The 20,180-nt window shown below is 35.6% G+C and overlaps 1 protein-coding gene across 3 annotated transcripts in view; it reads right to left on the reverse strand.

The window, feature by feature from the left end:
• ATP6V1H (ATPase H+ transporting V1 subunit H) overlaps positions 1–20,180 on the reverse strand; it is a 138,412-nt gene that overhangs the window by 86,564 nt on the left and 31,668 nt on the right. For all 3 annotated transcript variants that reach the window (XM_053661018.1, XM_053661017.1, XM_053661016.1), the window contains 2 exons: positions 14,774–14,871; positions 8,585–8,777 (listed from right to left, as the gene is read on the reverse strand). In XM_053661018.1, coding sequence (XP_053516993.1) covers positions 8,585–8,777; positions 14,774–14,871 — 291 coding nt within the window. The remainder of the gene's footprint in view (positions 1–8,584; positions 8,778–14,773; positions 14,872–20,180) is intronic.

A 20,180-nucleotide genomic window follows, 5' to 3' on the forward strand; every position in this document is an offset into this window, starting at 1 on the left:
GACACAGAAAACAGAAGGGTGGTTACCAGAGGGGAAGAGAACTGGGGGGAGAACAAAGAGGGTAAAGAGTGTCAAATGTATGGTGACGGGAGACTAGCCTTAAGGTGGTAAGCACATAATAGAATACACAGATGCTGTATTAGAATGCCGTACACCTACATAGTCAATGTTACCTCCATAAATTTACATAGTCAATGTTACCTCCATAAATTTTAATAAGTAAAAAGAAAACAGACACCCAGAAATTAGCCTAAATTTTATGCACTGTGAGTAAAAAATTAAAATGGTAAATAAAGTTTAAACAAGATTTTCAGTCTTGCTAAACATCAGTAAAATATTCATGCTTCCTCTTCTAAATCAAATAGCACAGCTCTGGATCTTTACCTAAGTTCCACATTAACTGAGCAAGAATGCAATTTACAGAGGTAGAAGACTCAGCAAGGCAAACTGCTACTCTTTTATGATTTTAAGGAGAGAAAATGGCAGGGAAATAAGTACAGATTGTGTATTTACTATTTCCAGGTACTTCATCTGTTATCTCATTTAATCCTCACCCAACCTTGAAGTGAATTCAGTACTACTAATTACCTTTCACAGATAGAGAAATTAGCTACGAGAGTTCAAGCTACTCTCCCAATAATCTAGTGCTGAAATTCACATCTACATCTGTCCACTCCAAAGCTTACAATCTTTGTAAAAAAACCACACTGAAAGGAAAATTAGAAAAGAGCTATACCACTGTATTCCTTGATTTTCAATAAAAAGTAGATAATCTATTTACAGAACTTTTAAATCACAAATCAGGTCAAAAGAAAAGCTAAGAATCTCAGTCGGACTCTAAAGGTCTTGTGACTTTTTGAGGTTTGTATATTTTCCTTCATGATAACCTGATTAAGTCACTCCATCGAAGACAAAAGTGTAAACAAAATACAACATCCCTGAGAATAAATATCTTGGCATATTTATCCTTCCATACCCTCAGGGAGTAACACATTCCTATCACATAATTTGTCTTCAGTATACATCTGATGCATTGATAGATGAATAGATATTCTATGAATGGGGATGGGGAAGGAAGGGAGAGAGGATGAGGACGAGGACAAGAACAAAGATGGGGAAGGGAAGGGGAGGGAAGAAGGGAGGGAAGAAGGGAGGGAAGAAGGATGGAAGGGGAAGAAAAGCACAGGGAAGGGGAGGGAAGGGGGAGGGAAGGGGGAAGGAAGGGGAGGGAAGAGGAGAGGGAAAGCAAAAGGGAAGAGCTCAAAGTTAGGATTCAGCTGAATATCAACTAATACTTCTCATCTATTATACAGCTGACCCTTAACTCAGGGGTTAGGGATACCAACCCCTTGTACAATTAAAAATCTGAGGACAGCTTTTGACTTCCCAAAATGCTTAACTAGTAATAGTTTTTGGTTGACCAGAAGGCTTAGCAATAACATAAACACAGTCAATTATGTATTTATGTACACTGTGTGGTAGCAAATGATAAAACAGACTAACATCCACATATATTTTGTGCATTTATGACATACCCAGTTGTTTATTTTTTCAATATTTCTAAAGTATGTGATTCATTTGTAAAAGTTTCTCAAATTGTTACATATCTTCAAAAATGTTCCCAATATATTTATTGAAAAGAACCCATGTAATAAGTGGACCCACACAGTTCAAAAGCATGTTAAGGATCAACTGTGTAACAATATTAGAGTTACTTAATGCTTTGAATTACCCCTGTTACAAAATAATGATCTAAAATGAAAAGCAATGGGAGAGAGGAGGAAATAGGCAGGAATAAAATACTAATCAAAGTCTAAGGGAAGCTCAGATAGAATAACTACCTGTTATTCTATATTCTATATATATATGATATACATGTTTAAAGCATTTTATGGTCTTCAAAGTAAATCTCAATCCATTACTATAAATTACTAGTATCTGATTTCTTTCTAAAACTCATAGCACTTACAAAATTATATTACCTAAATAATACTTATTAAAAACATATAAGTTTACCAAAAATGAGGGGGAAAGACACAAGTGTTGAGATCTATTATTTGAAACAATAGAAGTTAAAATAAAACCCTAATATCTATAGCAGCTCTCTTTCCTACACTTATATTTTACTTTAACAAACAAGTTACCTTATTAACCAATTATCAAAAGAAATAATTTTATGATAAAGGTATTAATTGTCAGCATTTGAAAAAACAGATTATTTTAACTTAAAGGTATAACTAACAACACACACAAAAAAGGTAGATATAAACTGAAAAAAGTACTCTTCATTCCCATGTTAATTACTTAGGCAATTGTTGATCTTCCAGAAGTGAAAGTTATATAAAGAAAAAAACCAGTAATAATCTAAAACATCTTTCTAGGATAATCTAATTGTAAACACAGAGTCAAGGGTAACTATCTTTCCCAACAGTTTTATGAGACTGTAAAATATATCTTACTATCTGAAAAGTTTTCATGCCAAACTTTATAAATAGCTTCTAATTTAGGAAAAAGTCCATGCACTAAAAGAAAACAGAGATTCTCTCTCTATAGTCTTGCTCTCTGTGATATATTTTGTTAAGTGAATTATTTTAACAAACTTTTTATTTTTTTATTTTTTATTTTATTTAGTTATTTTTCAAGTACAGTTTTTTGTCTATTTCTCTCATCCCAGCCCCCGCCCCCGCCCCATGCTCCCTACCTCTCTCCCATTTCCACCCCCCTTAGTTCTCATCCCTGTGTCCTTCCTATTTGTTCCTCCAAATCCCTCCCCATTTTTCTCCTTAAATTCCCTTCACTCTCCCCTCTGGTCACTGTCCCCTTGTTCTCTATTTCAGTGTATTTGTTTTTATTCTGCTTGCTTGTTTGTTTTGTTGTTTAGCTTCCTGTTAAATAACAAACTTTTTTAAAAACTTATTTATTTTTAGAGGGAGGGAGAAAGAGAGGGAGAAAAATATCAATCCACTATCTCTTGACTGTGCCTCAACCAGGGACCAAACTCACAACTCAGGCATATGCCCTGCCTGGGAATCAAACTTAGTGACCTCTCACTTTGTGGGACAACATCCAACAAACTGAGCCAAGCATATTTTAACAAACTTTTAATGTAACCATTTTAACATACTCATAAAAAGTTACTAAAACACGGAAGCAGCCCGAGTGTCCATCAACAGATGAGTGGATACAACAACTATGTAACATTTACACAATGGAATAGTACTTGGCCATAAAAGAAGAAGATAATTTTACCCTTTGCAACAATATGGATGGGCCTGGAGAGCATGCTAAGTGAAATAAACAAGTCAGAGAAAGACAAATACCAGATGATTTCACTCATATGTGGAATCTAATGAACAAACTGAACAGGAAAAATGGGAACAGACTCATAGATGGAGAGAACGATGACAGCTAGTGGTTGGGGAGGGAGTCAGGGGATGAAGAAATTGAGAAAAAAAAAAGGACTCCAGACATAGACAATAATATGGTGATTGCTGGGGAGAGGAGGGTATAAGGGGACTAAAAATAATATTAAAAAATACAGTAGAGATTAAATTTTAAAAAACTCATAGACAACACAACAGGGTGTTGGTTGCCAGAGGGAAAAGGAAAGGCGGGTGGAGGCAAATGGGAGAGGGTAGAGTGGGGATAAATGGTGACAGAGGAAGATTTGACTTGGGGTGGTGGACACACAGTGCAATGTGCAGATGATGTGTTATGGAATGGTACACCGGAGACCTATATTATTTTGTTGGCCAGTGTCACTGCAATAAATTCAATAAAAAATAATTTAAAAGAAAAATTAAATGTAGGAGGCACCAAGTTAGATTCATTCTCATGGAATTTTATTATCATATTTTTAATTATGGGAACCAAACAAAGCAGCCAAAAATTTAAAAAGAAATTTAACTCAATAAAGAAACCAATAAATATATCATTAATTTCAATACCACTACCCTACTTCCATAGGTTTTTCAACTTTCACTTAAATGTTTTTTTTCGTCCTTCATATGATCCCAAATACTTATTCAAGGCCTACATTTGCCAAATATTCATTTAGTCAACATTTATTTTCCCCAAAGGCATTACTATATGAGCATATACAAAGTCCAATGAAGACTTAAGAGGAATAACATTAATTTTAAGTGGAAGCACAGAGAAGCCAAGCAACTTTCCAAAGGCACAGAAACCAGCACAAGAGCACAGCAAACCTGACTTCAGCTCTACATGCTGGGAATGCACACAACCAACCCATATGCACACATTCTTTGTAGTAACTGATGCAAAGCATCTGACCAAATTGTAAAGAAACAAAAATTCTGCTTCCCTCCAACTATTCAGTTTTTCCATGCCCTCTGCAACTCATCCAAAGTTGAACCCCCATGTGGGAAGGGAGCAAAAATTATAAATTACAGGCATTAAAATATCAACAGGTTTCTTCTATATCTAGAAAGGTGAATAGTGTAATTTATACTTTTTTCCTTAATATTTTTCTATATACTAGTTTTTACCCACAAGACCATATTATTTTTATAAAAGTAGGAAAAGAATCAAACCATTAATATTTCCAATTTCTTAATTGGTAAGTGCTTAATTTGAAGTAGAAGAGTTTAATATAAATAAGGTTCCTGTGACTATAGTACAGCACAAAATGGGAAAGACAAAGAAATTCAAAACAACAAATAGGAGTTTTAAGCTTTAAAAAAATATATCAATTTGAAAAGATGACATATATATTTCACCACAGTGAATAAAATTTCAAAGCAGAATCAGCTCTTACTCATGTTCCATCAGAGTACGGCACAGTACACAATGAAGCAGCAAGATTAGATCTGACAGAATCTTTTTGAAGACACTGGGCTTTGGTGAGCAATGTCTCACAAGTATGTTAGGGTGAGTCAGTAACAATAGGGTGGCTGGAAACTGTGTGTTGGTCCCATTAGTTCAAGGCCCAGAATGGTAATAGAGATCAGCAAAGCACAAGCGTCATTTTACAGAGTGTGTCTGTGTCTTCAGAAAGCAAATGGCCACAAATACCAGGATTGTATCAAGAGCTTGACTCATGTGCTCCATTTTATTCCCTTAACATTCACTTGAGAATGGGGGTATGGGACAGAGAGACAATAATCAATACTCCTACAACAACAAATTACTAACAATTCCAGAAAGTCCTTTCTTCACTTAACATTTATCAACCTCTCTCCATCTTTGTACTTAAAAATAAATAAATAAATATGCACCTTTCTAAACCTCTTCAAGCCTCTCTCTGAAGCTTTCCTAAAATCCCCTATTCTTACCCTCTACCTCTCTTATACTACTTTTACTCTTGTGTATTACTTATTATTACATTGCACTGACATTATTTATTTACAAACTCCATCTTCACTAAACAAGCAATTCTATGCCAAGCTATATCATAAGCACCTGTGTTCCCTAATGATTAGCATAATGGAGCTGGAAAAAAAATGAGATTCAAAACTTGTTTGTGAATTAACTTAAACTCTAGCAATAGAAGGAGACTGTCAGAAGATCCTATTTCTGGAACTTTTCATCTTTACTAAATAAATAAGAATATGGATAATGAAACAATCATGTAAAAGAAAAATATATTGAGGTTAGCTACTAAAATACTTGAGAGCTCTTTAACACAACCTATTCTGATTTAAGGATTGGTTACTTTATTTAAATGAGACTAAAAGTCACCCCATGTAGACAGTTTGCTAATAAAAGTAATGGCAGAAACAATACACTGCAGCAGAAGAGTAGAGAGGTACCACCTTTACCTATTTCTTAACAGGGGCAAAGGGCTTACAAGAACTAGTATAAGGGACACATGGACAAAAACTAAGGGGGGTGGAAATGGGAGGAGGTAGGGAGCACTAGGGGGGTGGGCTAGGATGGGAGTAAAAAGTCAGAAAACTGTACTTGAACAACAATTAAATAAATAATTTTTTTAAAAATTCAGTTAAAAAAAGTAAACTTCTCAAAGGCCATATAGCAATTTTTACATAAAAATGTACAATTTTTGTAAATAAGGATAATGAAAAGCAATCTAATACATTAACATTTGGTCAACAGGTGACTGGCATTTATCATATCTAGCCATTCACACTTTCATTTCACATTCTACTCTTTCAATGAAATTTATACTGAACTTTACTTCTTATTGCCTTTAGTCATTCAACACTTGGTAGGCAGCTAGGAAAAACGTGAAATCTGACAACTTTCGCAGCTGGTATTTTCAGCAAAGAAATGTAATTCCTTTGCCACATGACTTATGATTCCACTTCTCGTGGCTTTCTCTTTTAATGACACCTTCAAGGTTCCTGAGAAAATGCCCCAAGGAAAAAAAGATGATGCCAGAGTGGGTAAGATGGAGGCTTTGGACATAAGCAGGTATCACTGAAATTCTGATTCTATCACTTACTAACCGAGGAATTAATCTCCAAATCTTGGTTTCCTCGTCTATAAAATAGAAAATAATAATAGTACCTATTGAATTATCATGAGGATTAAATTAGACAATGCACAAAAATCACTCAAATTATAACATTTATTATTATGAATATCAAAAACAGGTTAGCATAATGGTTAAGAGCATGAGTCAGACCGCCTGAGTCTGAAATCCAGCTCTGCAGCTTCCTGGCCCTTTTAGCAAATTACTTAACCTCTTGTGGCCTCACGCCTATGACATGGAGTTCTTGAGAGATTAAATGCATAACAGATTTAAAGCAATTAAAATAGTCCCTGACAAAGAATAAACTCTCAATAAACATTATTTATTACTATTATTATTTTAACTACAAACTTCTAAAAAAGAATTATTACACATCAAATTTTAAACATTAAAATGTGACAAATGCTATGAATAAGCAATTCATAGGAGGAATGTAAATGGCTGATAAAAATCTTGAAAGATGCTCAGCTTCACTCATTAACAAAATACAAATTTGAAACAATAATTTTACTTTTCAACTAGTTTTTTAACTATTAAAAGATTATATTAAACCTAAGGAAAACAACAGAAAAACACACATTTCCAATATATGGTTGATGAAAATGTAAATTTACACATTTTTGAAAGGTGATTTAATATCATCTATCAAAATTGTAGAAAAGTATATTCTTTGACTCAGCAATTCCGTCTGTAGAACTATATTCAACAGAAATATTCATCAAAGCAGGCAAATATATGCAAAAGAAACTAGAAACACCCTACATGCCCATCAATAGAACACTAGTTAAATAAACTGCTTCACATGAACATGGGTAGAACACAGCCACTGAAAAGAATACTAACATTATGTTCACTGTTAACTGTTAACTATCCTATACCCATCTATGTAAAAGAACTTTGTATCTATTATTTTTACTTTTTATCCAATCCCAGAGATTTCCCTGTTTTGCTTTCTCCCACCTCCCTAATCTATCACCAAAGATTTCATGTAACCCTCTTCTGTTATCTTCTCTGATTCTGATGTATAAATTAAGTGGTAAAAATGCCATTTCCTGGAGCATTTTCTCACACCCTTGAGATTCTGCATCCTGGTAATTGTAATCAGTTTGGTTCAAAGGCACCCATAAAAAATTTTAAAAAGAAAAGAATACTGAATATCTACACATACAAAAACATAAGTATACTTATTACATACTGTTAATAAAGTTAAAGCACAGTATTTATCATATGCCATTTTTATTTTTAAACAAAACAATCATACATCTACTTATATATTTATCTGTAATGCTTATAAAAATTAAAAAGATGTCAGTGATTGCATCTGGCAAACATGATGTCAATGTTATTTGAATGTTTGCGATATATCTGTACTAGATTTTATTTCTGATTTGTTGTTTACTTAATAAACTATAATAACAAATAATAATTAAAAACAGATTCTGAAGCCAATAACTTGGAATTGCATGTCTACCCATTTATAGTTGCCTCAGAAATACTGCTTGTCAGCAGACCCAAAATCTGAAATAAAATTCCATACTAAAATAATGGAAAATCCTCAATGACAGTCTCTTGAAACACACTGCAACAAAAAAAGGACTTCCCTTTTTTAAAAATTGAGTTTCTTGGGGTGACAGTGATCAACAAAGTCAGATAGGTTTCGAGTATACACCTCAACAAAAAATCTGCATACTGTACCATGTACCCATCACCCAAAGTAAAGTCTCTTTGCATCCCCACCGTGCTTTGCTCCCTTCCATCTCCCCACAGCCCCCTTACTCTGTCGCTAGGCTATCACTGTACTATTGTCTTATCTATGTTATATAAAAAATTAAAAATTAAAAATTAAAAAATAAAAGGTTTTCTTCTATCTGAATGTAATGAAATTACATTTTCTAACAAACATTCCAGAACTTATTTCATCCCTTTAAATGGTTTCCTTGCATACAACCCATTCTCCCATGGTGTAAATATAAATTAGTGTTTTTTTAATCTATGTTTACCAAGATATCCTAGTTTCATAACTACATGAAGAACACTTTTCCCACCCCCTAAAAGCCCTCAAAACATATTCCACAGTAAAAACGCCTCACACATACATACACTATTAAAAAAAAAACACAGGACACTTACTCGGAATGCTGCAAGAATGATTCTTGTCACTTTCTCTTTGACAGATTCTTGAAGGATATCAGACAGAACAGGAATGATATTATAGCGCCGCAGGTGTTCACACATTTGAGGACTGAATGCCAGAAGCCATATTGAAAAAATCATTTGATACTGGAGTTGAAAGCCACATTTGTTACTCAAAACTCCCATTATGCTGAAAAGGAACACATATTAAGAAAACATTTAGTATGACAGTGTAACAAGGAAGAAGAAGTAACTGATTATACTTTTTGCACTAATGGAACAAAATTATGTCCTCAGTTTCTTTTCTGCTAGCAGTAACAAGCAAGCTAGATCCCTACTCAGAGAATGCCACTTGCAACACAGCTTCACTTCACCCTCTCTCCAAAACACAAGACTTCAGCAAGCAGCAGCATTTGCTGCAGGGAAGCAATGAGAGGAAACACAGCCTTGCAATACAGAAGAAGAAACAGTAAGAATCTGACAGACATTATAGAAGCTAAAATCAACAGGACGTTCATCTTGGTGAAGTCAGATGTTGTATCAAGATTCTGAGTCTGGACAAACAAGACAATCATGTATAGCTTTCAAATTTTTAAGAAATTCTGAGAGGAAAGAAGGAATTAGTTTGGCAAAAACCCACCATGAGTCTAAATTTAACACAGCCAATCACTGAATGTGGGGGTTAGAACCTGAGAAGCTTTTAGTTCAACTGCCCATTTTACTGACACAAGACAACTTGGGAAAGCTAAATGGAAATCAAAGAGGTTACACTAAGGAAGAGCACTGAGGTGATTTCCCTGGGGAATACCTCATTCACACAAGGAAGAACAGAAACCATCAAATTAGGCCACTAAAAAATGAGCAGAGGGGTTAAGAGACTAAAAACCTACAGCATATACAACGTAAAGAATAAACTCTAATGTAAACTAAGAACCACAGTAAAAATATGTCATTATTGGTTCAACTGAAACAAATACAGCATACTAATTCAAGATATTAATGATAACAAACTATGGAAGGGGAGGTATATATGGGAACTCTCCTCACTTTCAATTTTTCTGCAACTGAAAACTGCTTTGAGACATAAAAATCTATTAATATAAATAAATTTTAAATCTAATTTTACAATCTATAACTACTAACTTAGTGGAAGGTTTATATTTGTACCATTTCTCCCTTTTAAAAACTTATGTTCAGTTATAAATTTGCTTGAATTGCCCTTAATTTTTTCATACATGATTTCCAATTTAGTCTTTTCTATTTTGGTTGTTATGTAAGACATGAGCTTTTACAATATTGATGGCAGTATTTCAACAGCCATAAAATTGTGTAATTTTATTCTATTACTACCCCAATACATGGTTTCCTTTTGTAATTCTTTCAATTACTAAGGTAAGCCCTCTACACTTTGTGATGCTGTGGATGAGACTTCTCAACACATTTCTGCTTTACTAGCTAGTTCTGTCAATAGGAGGTGCTAGAGGCTGACTGAAAGCTTGGAGTAAGGAACTGTCTCCTGTTGACTTCCTTTTCCTGTATCAGCATTTCTTCACCCTGGTAGCAACCACTCTTCTGTGCAGCAGCAGCTGAAAGTCTCACTGCACACCCTCAGAGACACCAGCACCAACCACATGAGTCCCCAACCTATGAGGTCCACACTTTGAGCTCAGGGGCACAAGCCCTGATAAGTAGAACTCCCCCTTCTATGAAGTAAATTGCAGCTTCACGCAGCCCCTCCTTGAAGCATGTAAATTTAGTAATTGCAACCTCTTACCTTTGTTCCCCAGCTTTAGGGGTATCTCCACTAGCTACAATTCCTGACACTTGAGAATCCTTTTATTTGTTTTCAGAAACCTAGTTAACAAATGTATACCTAGTTAATAGTTCTTCCTACTAAATTACCTCTATTAAAATTAAAAAAGTTTAAATGAACAGAAGGGTTAAGGAGAGGTCAGAACCTCTGTTTTAGTCAGGACCACTGTTGCCAAAATCAAGACAGAAAGGTTTCAAAGAAAGAGTGTTGTGAACAATGATGAACACCACAAAGGCATTTAAGAGAATATAAAATTGTCTACAATATATATAAGTCCACTGAAAAGAGAAGTCTTTCCCCGTCTGGTGTGGCTCAGTGGACTAAGTGCCAGCCTGCAAACCAAAGGCTGGCATCGCCAGTTCAATTCCCAGTCAGGGCACATGCCTGCATTGTGGGCCAGGTCCCCAGTAGGGAGTATGTGAGAGGCAACCATACACTGATGTTTCTCTTCCTCTCTTTCTCCCTCGTTTCCCCTCTCTCTCTAAAAATAAATAAATAAAAACTTTAAAAGAGAGAGAGAACTCTTTTGTAGCCAAACATTAACCAGAAGAAATACCTAATGAAGCAAAATAAAACTCATGTTTACCAGAATACAGTGGAACATGAAGGGCACACTAAGGAGATACAAAGGACACCAGGGCCCAGGAGAAATCTAAATATAGTAACTTAACAAATATGTGCTGAGGATCTATGGGGCAGGTACAATGCAAGACATGGGGGTCATAATGGAAGGCAAAACAGAGACTCTGCATGCTCTAAAGGAATTCGAGTCTAGTGAGATGGGAGGGAAGGATTCCCAGAGGAAGTGGCCTTGAGGTGAGACCCAATAAATGAATAGGTGTCCACTGTCATTTAGGTCTCTACTACTCCTCTCAAATTGGTGAGTTTGGTGTTACCATTAAAGTTTCTGAACAAATTACTGAATGATGTTGTATAATCCTAAATACTATCTTTGTTAGGTATTTAATACTATTTTCCAACTAGACTGTAAATTTCTTAGAGGAAAGGACCATTTATGTTCATTGTATTCTCTATCATAAATAGTACATTATACAAAGAGCTCAAAAAATACAATAATTGTCAAAGCCAAGATTAGAAAGGATGCTAAGGTCCCTGAGGCCAAAAGAACTATTTACTGTTCTGTTTTTTGAAGTAAGGTTTTTCAAAATATCAAGCCAATGCAGGGAGTAGGAAGATAAAGCAGCTAGTTTACTGGCTGACATGTACACTTTCAGCCAGCTGCTGATCTTCAAACCCATGAGCACCTCATACCTCATCATGTAAGATCACCCAACAACATAATGTTTTAATGTTTAAAAAAAATCTTACCTTTCATTCACACGCTTATTTATATTCTCAAAATATTTCAATTGTTGGGGTATAACATTTGTTGGAGGCAATTGCTGGATGCAATTTGAATTTGTAGAGGCAATTATCCCAGGAAAAGTCCCCTTTTAGCTCCAGCATTTTTTTAAAAAATCAGTGCCAATCTTTAGACTTCTAGTGAAGTCAACAATGCATAAAACAATGCAAGTATATTTTTGTTCTTAATAGGTATATAAACAGCAAAAGTATTGTATCATTCACCTAAAAGGTTTTTTAACCAAAAACGAAAGAAAGCTATATGGATAAAAATGTACTGGTGTTTTAAAAACATCAGTTCTCTCTTCAAACAGGCTACCCTCATAAATTTCTCCTCCTCTCATGATTCTACTTGTGATTTGAGGAGTACCAAAGGAAAGAAAAAAGAAACTTTAAATCCTAAACAAAGGAAATGGAAAAGTAGAAAGCACATGTTTTATTTCCTTAAAAATTGAAAAGATTAAATGACTTGTATAAATAGCTACACTATTGGTAAATTAACATATTATGCCTTTATTAATGCCTATTCTCAATCTACAGATCTCTTTGATTACTTCTAATCTTGTTAGTAGTGATTACCATACCAAAATGTATAGGATGATCATGGAATATTCTAGACTGTATTTATCCCTGTTCTTGTTGCTAAACTGGATGGTTAACATTGCTTACTGTCCTCCAAAATACTAAGTGCTAGTACTTACAACAGCAGCATTCAGTTAGCCTCAGTATACAATTAAAGCCTATTGAGCCAAATTTTAGTTATTTCAAGAGGTTTGGGAGGACAATTAAAATTATTTTTAGAAATTGGTGTTTGTTACTTTTATTCTCTCTCACCAGTGTTCCAAAGAACAAAAATAATCTACTTTTTGTTTAACAGATTAAAATTCAATTTATTTTACAATTATCACACAGGTCTTTTAAACCTAAGACACAGTATGACATCTTAGCGTTTTATGTTATCTATAAAGATTTATACTATTTCATCATCCTAGACACTGTTTGATCAACAGTCATTCATTATTCCCAACTATGCTAAAAAAATTAAAGGCTAAAAGTATAAGAAATTTAGAAAATAATGTAATTGCCTAGGAAAATAATATAATGAAATAAATGTGTATCCTTTCTTATTACATTGCCCAAAATATTGCATCATTTTTTAAAGAAGGGAAGTCTAACTTTATTAACATCATCATCCTATGACTGCTATCCTTACAGCGGTCTGCCTGCGTATCATGCCCTCGGTTGGCTTCTAGGAACGTGACTGGTGAACAGTTCCCTACACCGATACGAAACTCTTCCTAAATGACAAGGGAGCCTTACAGTACCTAAAATGTTTCTGAAAACAATATATTTATGCTGAACACCTTATGCTTTCCTTCTGGAGACTGGAACTTCGCAGCATGCGATCTCATTATTCTTAATTCCACTATCTCATTATTCTTAATTCTCTATCTCATTATTCTTAATTCCATTAATTATTTATAAAATAACTAAACATATATTTTACAAAGGATCTAGATGGCAAATGGTAATGACTATTTTTCCTTACATACTGTTAAATAAGTAAAAACAGATTGAAATTTTGCATCTTAATATAAGATTACTACTTACTGAGTCAATAGTTATTGAGTAGCTCATGACAATTCAAATGTAATTCGTAAGAAAAGCCATTTGCAGAAGTAAGCCACCCTAAGAAACTGCATGCAAATACTGACTGAGAATTATCTAGGCTATTTGGTCCCTTTGACAGGTATATTCCTACACTGGAGATAGGAGGCACCAGTCTACTAGAACTGGATGACACAGCACCAGGAACATTCAATGAGCTTTTCTGACTCTGAAGCCTTGCTCACAAAGGAACCATCTGTTGATAAAACAGCTTTCTGTATAGATTTCCCAACAGAGAAACAATGTCTTCACTAACTTAAAAGAGTATTTGGTATAAGAGCTCTCACTATGAATAAATAAACTGCCTTGTAGTAGTAAAAGAGGATGTCATATGTTTGTTTTGAAGTTTGGGGAGGTTCTTTGTATAATATATTTGAGTACCCCACAAAGAACGGACTAACTACACAGCATTACAAAGAATGGCTTTTATTCACTCTTTTTTGCATAAGACCTTTCCTTATTATTGTTCCTTTTTAGTAAATTTACTGGGGTGATGATGGTTAACAAAATTATACATGTCTCAGGTACACAGTTCTATACCACATCACCTGTACACTACATTGTGTGTTCACCACCTCAAGTCTCCTTCCATTGCCATTTATTCCCCCACACCCACCTCCACCTCGCTCCACCCACCCCACCTGCACCCCAGCAATCACCACACTGTGGTCTAAGTCCATGAGTTTTTCCTTTTTATTTTCACTTTTGCTCAATCCCTCCATACAGCTCCCCCAACCCAACAGCTTTCAGTCTCCTCTCCTATCTATTAGTCTGTCTCTATTTTGCTTCTTAATTCATTTTGTTCATTAAATTCCACATATGAGTGAAATCATATGGTATTTGTCTTTCTCTGACTGGCTTATTTCACTTAGCATAATGCTCTCCATTCTTACTGATTTTTGTCTGTATTTATCACAAAATAGTTTTATGATCGTTTACTACTCTGAGTACCTAGAATTTGTTCTATCAAGATTAGGTTTTTAGAGGGTGGAAGCAAAGGAGGGAGGTGGGTTTGGCTGGGGTGGGGAGAAAATGCAGACAACTGTAATTGAACAACAGTGAAGTATTTTAAAAGAAATACAAACAAATTTTTAAAAAGATTAGGCTTTTATGAGTCCTTAAACTCTTATAATAGCACAGACCAAGCAAGGGAAAGGGGATATATTCTATCTGGTAGTTATTAGTTACTGACTTCTATGACAGTTAGCATTATCCAGTGTTAAAAAGACACAAAACGGTTAAAATACTTCTTTTTGATGATTAATACTATCAAATTTCTTTGCAAATGTCAAGGATGGATGTTTTTAAATACCATGCTACATTAAAAGTAAAAGGGCACTCACCAGTTTACCCCATCTGCTTCTACCCAGGCAAAGCGGTACTCATTGACCCGAAGCATCAGCTGCAGACACCCAGCAACACACTGTACATACTGAGAGCTCTACACAAGAAGAAGTACAAGTTTTAAGATTGGAGAGCATTTAAAGTCATGACACCACACATATACAAAAAGTTTGGATTTTTTTAACTAGAGTTTCTTTCTCATTACCAGAACAGTCAGAAGTCCCTAATATTTTTCTCAAAAATCAATCCTCATTTTTGCTTTTCTCTCTACCTCTTAGAAATAAAGCAGATTTTCTCTGCCAAATTAAACCTACACAGTTCAAGGCTACTTAACACACATAGTTAGGGAAATGAAGGAACAAAGTAATTATAGCTTTGACATGGTTTGATAATTACTTTGCAATGTTTCATTTCCCCTGAAGAGAGGCACTATATGGAGAATAATACTGTTCATAATTACAGAATAGCAAAAAAACAATAAAATTAAAGAAATAAAAGTTGTATGCTTTCAGACAGGCTTGTATTTGAATGATTTTGGTCAAGATACTGAATCTTTCCAATACTCAGTATCTTCACACATAAAGATGACATCCCCAAGCACCTGGAAACTGAATAAATGAGAACCTTAAAAAAAACTATATAGGATGTAAAAAGTTTAAATAAACACTTGAAAAGACTCTATACTTTTAAAAAATGGTTAGTTCAAAAGCACTGTCTTAAGAGAAATTGTGGTTAAATCTGAAGCTAGAAATGAACAAAAATAGTAACCCCAGGAACTTGCAGGCTCCTTCGTATTAGCACAGCTAGTAGTAACACTTGGCACGGGATCTTCTCTAAATATTATGAAATTTACATCTGTATAAAATGGAAAGACAAAAGGTAATTTCAGACTCTAGCCTTAAAGAATTAAAAAGGAAGAAGGAACTTCTGGTGAAGTTGAAGGCATAAATAAACACAGCTCACCACCTCGCACAACTACATCAAAATTACAACTAGAAAAAAAATTACAACTAGAATATAGAACAACCATGACTCCGAACTATCAGAAATCAAGTTGAATGGAAGTCTGACAAGTATGAAATTAAAGAAACCATATCCACACAGACTGGAAGAAGAGGTAGAGACACAGAACAGGCTGGTCCCAATCCGCATGTGGTGGATAAAAATTCAGAAGGGGTATTTCAGGAGCAAAGAGTCCCAGACCCACAGCAGGACCCCAGTCCAGGGTTCCAGGGCTAGGGGATAAGTGCTCATAACTTCTGGCTGCAAAAACCAGTGAGGATTGAGTCAGTGTAAGAAACTTCTGGAGTCCCAAGCAGTTCTGATTAAAGAACCCTCACACGGACTTACTCAGACTTGCTCTCTCTGAGCTCCAGCACTGGGGTGGCAGCTTGAAAGGCACCAGTGGCATACAGGGAGGAATGGAAGTTTCAGGCATCAAGGCAAGAGCTGGCAGACAACTTTCTCTTAAACAGAAAGATGGCCAGAGGCCAATGCCCCTTTGTTTAGCCCCGCCCCCCCCCCCACAGAGCCTCAGAGCTGGCAGGCGGATGCCATATCTGAAAGTCTATCAACTGTTTAATACTGTTTGCCCCACCCAAGAGATCCTGAGACTCCTTCCTACCCAAATTACAGGCCCACCCAAAATGTTAACCATGACTTTCCCACATAAATGGCTGGTCTTGGCTCATGCTTCACAACTTCCTAAACCCTTTCAAACAAGCAACAGCCCCCATAGCTTTTGCTAAGTGATCCAGGCCCAGCACTAGCAGGAGCCAGCCTACATTCACAGAGTGGCTTCCTTTAGGAATCTCCAAGCCCAGCACAAGTAGCAACCATCTCAGATTGATTTATTTCTCAGGCACGGTGGCCCTGAACAAAATACAGGTGGGGGCAGACCTTGACCAGCATCACCCAGGAAACCCCAGAGCCTGTGCACCCAGTGGACAGACCATGTCAGAGCACCACCACCCTGCCGCTGCACAATTGATCTTCCACAGAGGGCAGAGGTTGGTGGTCAGTGTTCACAGCCAGTCCTTGAAACTGACTGGCCTCTGTAAACTTCTCCCATTGACCTGCCAACAGCAATAAAGCCTCAACTACAAGAGAAGGGTGTACTCAGCCCACACAAAGGGCACACCTTGAGCACCCAGCTCAAATGATAGTGGAGGCTGTGCCACTGGACCTTACAGGACACTCAGTACATTGGGCCATGCAACCAAGACTTGGGAGTCATAGTAGCTCTACCTAACACATAGAAATAAACACAGGGAGGCTGCCAAAATTAATAGATAAAGAAACATGGCCCAAATGAAAGAACAGATCAAAACACCAGAAAAAGAAATAAACAAAATGGAGATCTGATAAACAATCTATCAGACACAGAGTTCAAAACACTGGTTATAAGGATGCTCATGAAACTTGGTGAGGACCTCAACGGCATAAAAATGATCTAGTCATAATTGAAATAAAGAACAATTTAAGGGTAAACAACAGTAGAATGGATGAAACCAAGAATCAAATCAATGATTTGGAACATAAGGAAAAAGAAAAAAAACAACCAACTAGAACAAGAAGAAAAAAGAATCCAAAAAAATGAGGATACTATAAGCCAGTCTGTAGGACAACTTTAAGCATTCCAACATTCACATCATAGGGGTGCCAGAGGAGAAGAAATTGAAAATCTATTTGAAAAAATAATAAAAGAAAACTTCCCTAATTTGGGAAAGGAAACAGACAAGCAAGTCCAGGAAGCACAGAGTCCCAAACAAGATGAATCCAAAGAGGCCCACTCCAAGACACAGCATATCTAAAATGCCAAAGGTTAAAGATAGAGAGAATCAAAAGCAGCAAGAGAATAGCAGTTAATTACCTACAGAGGAGTTCCCGTCAGACTGTCAGCTGATTTCTCAAAAGAAACTTTGCAAGGTAGAAGAGATGGGCAAGAAATATCTGAAGTCATGAAAATCAGCGACCTACGGCCAGGATTGCTCTACACAGAAAAACTATCATTTAGAATCGAAAAACAGATAAAGAGCTTCTCAGACAAAAAAAACGCTAAAGTAGTTCATCACCACCAAACCATTATTATATGAAACGTTAAAGGGACTTATCCAAGATAAAGGATATAAAAACTACAAACAATAACATGGAAATAAATACATATCAACAACTGAATCCAAACAACAAACAAGAAGAACAGAGAATCATGGATACAGAGAGCATTTGGTGACTGCCAGATGGGAGAGAGGTGTGGGGGAATGGATAAAGAGGTGAGGGGATTAAGAAATTCAATAGGTAGTTACAGAATAGCAGATGTAAAATAACAGTAATAGGAAAAGAAGTAGTCACAGAACTTACATGTATGACCCATGGTCAATGAACATAATGCGGGGATTGCCTGAGGGAATAGGGGTTGCTGAGTGGAGTGGGGAACAATTGGAACAATTGTAATAGCATAATCAATAATATATAATTTAAAAAATTAAAAATATTAGAAGAAAAAATTTTAAAAAGTATCACAATATTCCCTGGCTGGTAGCTCAATTGATTAGAATATCATCCCCGATGATATTCTAAACCACAGTGGCAGGTTTGATTCCCAGTCAGGGCACATACAAAGGGCAACCAAAGAATGCATAAATTAGTAGAACAACAAATCAATGTTTTCTGTCTCCATCTCTCTCTCTCTTCCTCTCTCTAAAATCAGTAAGTAAAATAAATCAAACAACATATCACAACTAACTGAATGCACAAGCAGATATAACAGAATTCAGATGTCTTCAAGGCATTTGTAAAACTGTAAAACAATGGTAGCCTCTCACTAGTTTTTTTTTTATTTTGGAAAATATCATTATTTTTCTTAAAATGTTATCATGATAGGTTTATTTTTATTGAACTAATAAATTGTTTAAATTTTTTAAAAGATGAAGGGAAGGAAGGAGAGACTAGTGATGTTCTATAAATTCACAAAACCTAACAACATATGCAATGCTCTGTTTTAATTTAAACAAAATTTGTTAAAAACCTAACTCTTCAAAAAAAACCCAGGCACTTAAATACAAAAACACAGTTATCAAGAAAAGATTATTTTAGATTTTATCTAGGAAGTAGTGAACATAGTTGCCCAAAAGCACAATATATCCCGTAACACAATTTGCCTGAAAACTCAAAACATTAGCAAAAATTAATGATCGAAATAACACTTTAATTTTTAGCTCTAAAACAGTCTTCCATAAAGGGAAAAAATGTGTATTTTTTACAATAGTCAGCAGATACTAATCCTCAAAAGAGGAATTCCATCTTTCTTGTTGAGAGACATACTATGCAAGGTTTCTACATATCATCAATAAAAAGACAATCTAGGGTATTCTCGCCTCTTCCATTTCCAACAATTTTGTCTCAACATAAAAATTTCTTGGTTCACTATAGGTCTTCCTTTTCTGTGTCCATTTACCATACTATTTTGAAATACATGACACATTTCAAATATGGACTTTTCATTGTTATTGGTAGCTTCAGAATTTACATTATAAAGAAGTATATAAAAGATGCTGGTTCTAAAACTGTACTCTATATCCTATGAGGCAATCCAAATACAATTTCAGAAATTACTCTCATAGTACAGAGTGAAGGCAGCACTGGTAAATGATTGAATTACTGCCCTGAATTAAAGTAAATTGTATCTCCTCTTTGTCTTTCACTTACATGATCCTATTAATCTCATGTGTAAATTATTCATTTTAGTTTATTTTTATTGCTTATGCTGTTACAGTTATTTCTTCTCTTTTTCCCATTCCCTACCTCCACCCAGCACCATCCTCTCCCCACCCCTAGCCAATCCCCATACAGTTGTCATGCCCACGGTTGTGCATAATGTTCTTTGGTTAATCCCTTCACCAATGTTTTTTAAGAAAATAATCAGCCTTCAATCAATCCAACCAGTAACCATTTCTAGTACTACCCAAAAATAATTTGCTACTCCTGGAGAAAATCATATAACCACGTAACGCCATCAAGCAACTCTGGTCTGTTCTGCCATTCCCCAGAGTCACTGTCATATATTCACCACTATCTTCCTGTTTTACTCTCTGCCCTCTCTCTCAGCCGTATGAGAAAACACAGAAATAACTAGTAAGAGATTCACTCAGCTATCAACACCTTATTCTCCAAGCTGAACTTCAGTTACAACCACTGTTACCTCTCTCTGACCTCGGAGATAGGTTGACACCTTCCTGCCTAAGACCTAATGCCCCAGCAAGGTCTGTATCACATTCCTCCCACCTAATGATTCATCAATCAGATGCCTCTCCTATATCTTCAATCTGTGTTTGATTGGTTTCCTTTTCTCAGCCTCTAAATAGACTCAATTATTACCCATCTTTAAACTATCCCTAAACCTTGTAC

The sequence above is a fragment of the Artibeus jamaicensis genome, unplaced genomic scaffold (genome assembly GCF_021234435.1).
Source record: "Artibeus jamaicensis isolate MK-2021 breed Jamaican fruit bat unplaced genomic scaffold, CSHL_Jam_final scaffold_916, whole genome shotgun sequence".
Lineage (NCBI taxonomy): Eukaryota > Metazoa > Chordata > Mammalia > Chiroptera > Phyllostomidae > Artibeus > Artibeus jamaicensis.